The sequence below is a fragment of the Etheostoma cragini genome, chromosome 7 (assembly GCF_013103735.1).
Source record: "Etheostoma cragini isolate CJK2018 chromosome 7, CSU_Ecrag_1.0, whole genome shotgun sequence".
NCBI lineage: Eukaryota > Metazoa > Chordata > Actinopteri > Perciformes > Percidae > Etheostoma > Etheostoma cragini.
The window spans coordinates 27,465,932-27,469,899 of record NC_048413.1 but is presented as its reverse complement, the minus strand read 5'-3'; the positions used below and the strand labels follow the sequence as shown (position 1 = coordinate 27,469,899).

At 46.7% G+C, this 3,968-nt stretch overlaps 1 protein-coding gene across 1 annotated transcript in view; it reads left to right on the top strand.

The window, feature by feature from the left end:
- Window positions 1-3,968, top strand: part of srpk3 (SRSF protein kinase 3) — a 14,934-nt gene that overhangs the window by 1,265 nt on the left and 9,701 nt on the right. Inside the window, exons 2-6 of the mRNA XM_034877889.1 lie at window positions 215-383; window positions 1,272-1,359; window positions 1,842-1,929; window positions 2,715-2,821; window positions 3,393-3,558. Of these exons, the coding sequence (XP_034733780.1) occupies window positions 215-383; window positions 1,272-1,359; window positions 1,842-1,929; window positions 2,715-2,821; window positions 3,393-3,558 (618 nt within the window). The remainder of the gene's footprint in view (window positions 1-214; window positions 384-1,271; window positions 1,360-1,841; window positions 1,930-2,714; window positions 2,822-3,392; window positions 3,559-3,968) is intronic.

The window sequence follows — 3,968 nt, the reverse complement described above, 5'->3', positions numbered from 1 at the left end:
CGTTTTTTTTTTTTTTAAGATACCATTTTTTTTTTTTAAGATCTCATTTCTTTTATTTTTAAAGATACCATTTCTTTTTTTTAAAGACACATTTTAACAATAAAATATCTACATACTGTGCATGTACTGTATATATGCAGAACACTTACACATAACACATATAACTAAGGGAAACAAACATATTAATGAATATAAAGCTTTCCCTTTTTCCCAGTGATGGGTTCAGGGTCCGTCTGCGCTGTGGTTCCTACAGTTTCTTTTGTTTGTGTTGCAGGCGGGTACTACCCGGTGAAGATCGGGGATCTGTTCAACGGGAGGTACCATGTGGTCAGGAAACTGGGCTGGGGACATTTCTCTACAGTCTGGCTCTGCTGGGACTTGCAGTACGTGACACAAAACACACACTCGTCTTGTTTTTAAAAACCCTCTCAATGACGGATTTAGTAGATTTTTGCAGCGATTGTGTTACTGTCGCATCCTGTGCCACCTCTCCTTCGGTGTAAAAAGGAGAGGTACCGCAGGTAGTTCATCCCGGCCGCTGTCCGACTCTACACCACCTGCTCCACCTAATGTTGTAGTTCAGTGTGCCGAGGTGCTGTAATAGCAGCAATTGGCGCAATGACTATTGCCCATACTTAATATTACTCTTCCGCCAGATTTTCGTCCCTCTACTAGTCCCGGAGCGTTGCAAACACGTGCACACAAAGTACATTGAAACGTGTGCAATGATCGAGAATGGCGGGCTATGACTTTTCTAAGAGATTTGCCGCGCGGTTTTCACAAAATCGGCAAAAAACGGTGAAACATTAGTCATAGACTTGAATGGGAAATGTTCTGGAAATCTCTCAACATCGCCCCAACCCCCCCTCTTTGGGACCGTGCTGTACCGCCATACTTTAACGTAGAAACATGATTAAAAGTTTAAACCGAAGACAAGACTTTGACGTTTATTGAGCTGAATGGACGTTCAGATATCAGCTTACTTACACTGCAATGTTGTTTTTTGTACTATGGCAACCGCACTTTACTTTAAAAAGCCTTTACAACACCTGTATCTGACACTACTTTACATCCAGTCTACCTTCTGCTCATTGGCTGTTGTTTGCCTGTTTGTTTGTGTGTTTACTTGTTTGTTTGTTTGTTTTGCTTTTATTGTAGAAATTGCTGCTGTAACAAGGGAATTTCCCCGCTGTGGGATGAATAAAGTCTAATAATATCTATATAATATCTAATCTAATGTAAACATCCCCTGGATGTGTGTCTGTGTTCAGGAGGAAGCGGTTTGTGGCGTTGAAGGTGGTGAAGAGCGCTCCGCATTACACCGAGACGGCTCTGGACGAGATCAAACTGCTCCGATGTGTGAGTCTCACGCACACAGACACACAAACACACAGATTATATTATATCGACAGCAGAGGTTCCCAATCCCTGGGCCGTGGACCAGTACCAGGCCAGGGAACACCCCCCCCCAGGGCCGCAAGGGAATTACTTGATTTGCATAAACAAAAGCTGGGTGATAACCATAAAACTAGATTGGTTATTGTTGCGGTTGTTCTTGTATTTTATCCTAGTATTATTTCATGTATTTTGTATTCTAGTACTTAATTCATATTTATATTCTGTGCTGTGTGACAGATTTTGCTGCTGGAACACTGTAATTTCCCATTTTATTGGGATCTATCTATCTGTCTGTCTCTCTCTCTCTCTCTCTCTATCTATCTATCCATCTATCTATCAATCTATCTATCTAATGACCGTGAACTCTTTGCAGCCTGCATTGTCTCTTTTCCTCTTCACGCCCCAAACGACGTTGCCTAGGTAACCGGTGTGTTTGTCTACAGGTGAGAGACAGCGATCCTTCTGACCCGTACAGAGAAACCATCGTCCAGCTGATCGACGACTTCAAGATCTCTGGAGTCAACGGAGTCCGTATCCTTTGTTACCTGTCTGTCTGTCTGTCTGTCTGTCTGTCTGTCTGTCTGTCTGCCTCTCTGTCTGTCTGTCTGCCTGTCTGTCTGCCTGTCTGTCTGTCTGCCTGCCTGCCTGTCTGTCTGTCTGTCTGTCTGTCTGTCTGCCTGTCTGTCTGCCTGTCTGTCTGTCTGCCTGCCTGCCTGCCTGCCTGTCTGCCTGCCTGTCTGTCTGTCTGCCTGCCTGCCTGCCTGCCTGCCTGCCTGTCTGCCTGTCTGTCTGTCTGTCTGTCTGCCTGTCTGCCTGTCTCTCTGTCTGTCTGTCTGTCTGTCTGTCTGTCTGCCTCTCTGTCTGCCTGTCTGTCTGTCTGTCTGTCTGTCTGTCTCCCTGTCTGCCTGTCTGCCTGTCTGTCTCTCTGCCTGTCTGTCTGTCTGTCTGTCTGCCTGTCTCTCTGTCTGTCTGCCTGTCTCTCTGTCTGTCTGCCTGTCTGTCTGCCTGTCTCTCTGTCTGTCTGCCTGTCTGTCTGCCTGTCTGTCTGCCTGTCTCTCTGTCTGTCTGCCTGTCTGTCTGCCTGTCTGTCTCCCTGTCTCCCTGTCTGTCTGTCTGTCTGTCTCCCTGTCTGTCTGCCTGTCTCTCTGTCTGTCTGCCTGTCTGTCTGTCTGCCTGTCTGTCTGCCTGTCTCTCTGTCTGTCTCCCTGTCTGTCTGTCTGCCTGTCTGTCTGCCTGTCTGTCTGCCTGTCTCTCTGTCTGTCTGCCTGTCTGTCTGCCTGTCTCTCTGTCTCAGTAGTTTCCTCAGCCTGTCTCAGATGTGTGTATGGTTCTGGAGGTTTTGGGTCATCAGCTGTTAAAATGGATCATTAAGTCCAACTACATGGGACTTCCTCTGGTCTGCGTCAAGACCATCATCAGACAGGTAACGCACACAAATACTGGTCTAGAGCTCACTCTGTGAACTGGTCTAGTTCCAGAAGTGTCCCCCCCGTTATCTCCATTTAATTTGGCACAAAAAACATTTTGAAAGCTGAAAAAAGGCAAAGAAACAAGACTGTACAGAAACGATCATAGACTTTGCTTCACCAATCAGAGGTGTCGCTGTTACGCCAAGGATTGTGGGTATTGTAGTATCTCTCCATGACATCGCAAATAAACGATACATTTTTTTTATTTTAAATAAGAATGATTTCATACGGACTTTCGGAAGCAAAAACCTTCGTTTCACATCCTCGTAGCTCAGGCTCAGTCTAGTCTGGGATGGTGTAGAGCAGCGATCTTCAACAGGGGGTCCGAGACCCCTAGGGGGTCCTCAGAGATAGTGCATGGGGGCCGCCAAATTATCAACTTAACCCTCATGTTGTCCTCGGGTAAAATGTATACGTCCTGTGGTGGACAGACTAAGGAATCCTTAGCCTAAACCACTTTAAGGACCCCTGGACCCCTGTCTCGTACCTGTCGACCACGTCAGTGACCCGTCGGTCTGCTTGCAGGTGCTGCAGGGTCTGGACTACCTCCAAACCAAGTGTAAGATCATCCACACCGACATCAAGCCAGAGAACATCCTGTTGGACGTGGACGAGGTTTACATTAGGAAGCTGGCAGCTGAGGCCACCGTCTGGCAGAGAGCTGGAGCCCCGCCCCCTTCTGGGTCATCAGGTGAGGAGCAGCCATGTGATTGGTCAGAACAACAACAATACCGAAAACAGGAAACACTGGGGTCATATTAAAGGGTAACTTCTGCACTTTTTTTCAACCTAGACCCTAGTTTACCATGTTTTTGTGTCTAAGTGACTGACGGGAACAACATTTTTTTCTTTTCTTTAATTAGTGGCGTTAATTAGGGACATTTCTGTGTTTCCGTCCAACAGGCTGAGGTTTTTATGGGTTTGACAACATTATGGAAAGGATTCCAACAGTCCGGTCTTGGACTCGAGTCCGGACTCAAGACCGTTTTTCTATGGTTTCGGACTTGTCTCGGACTCGCTAGTATTTGGACTCGGACTTGTCTCGGCCGCCGGTCTTGCCCAATATGGCTTCTGGTCTGGACCGAGTCCAGGTGTCTTTAT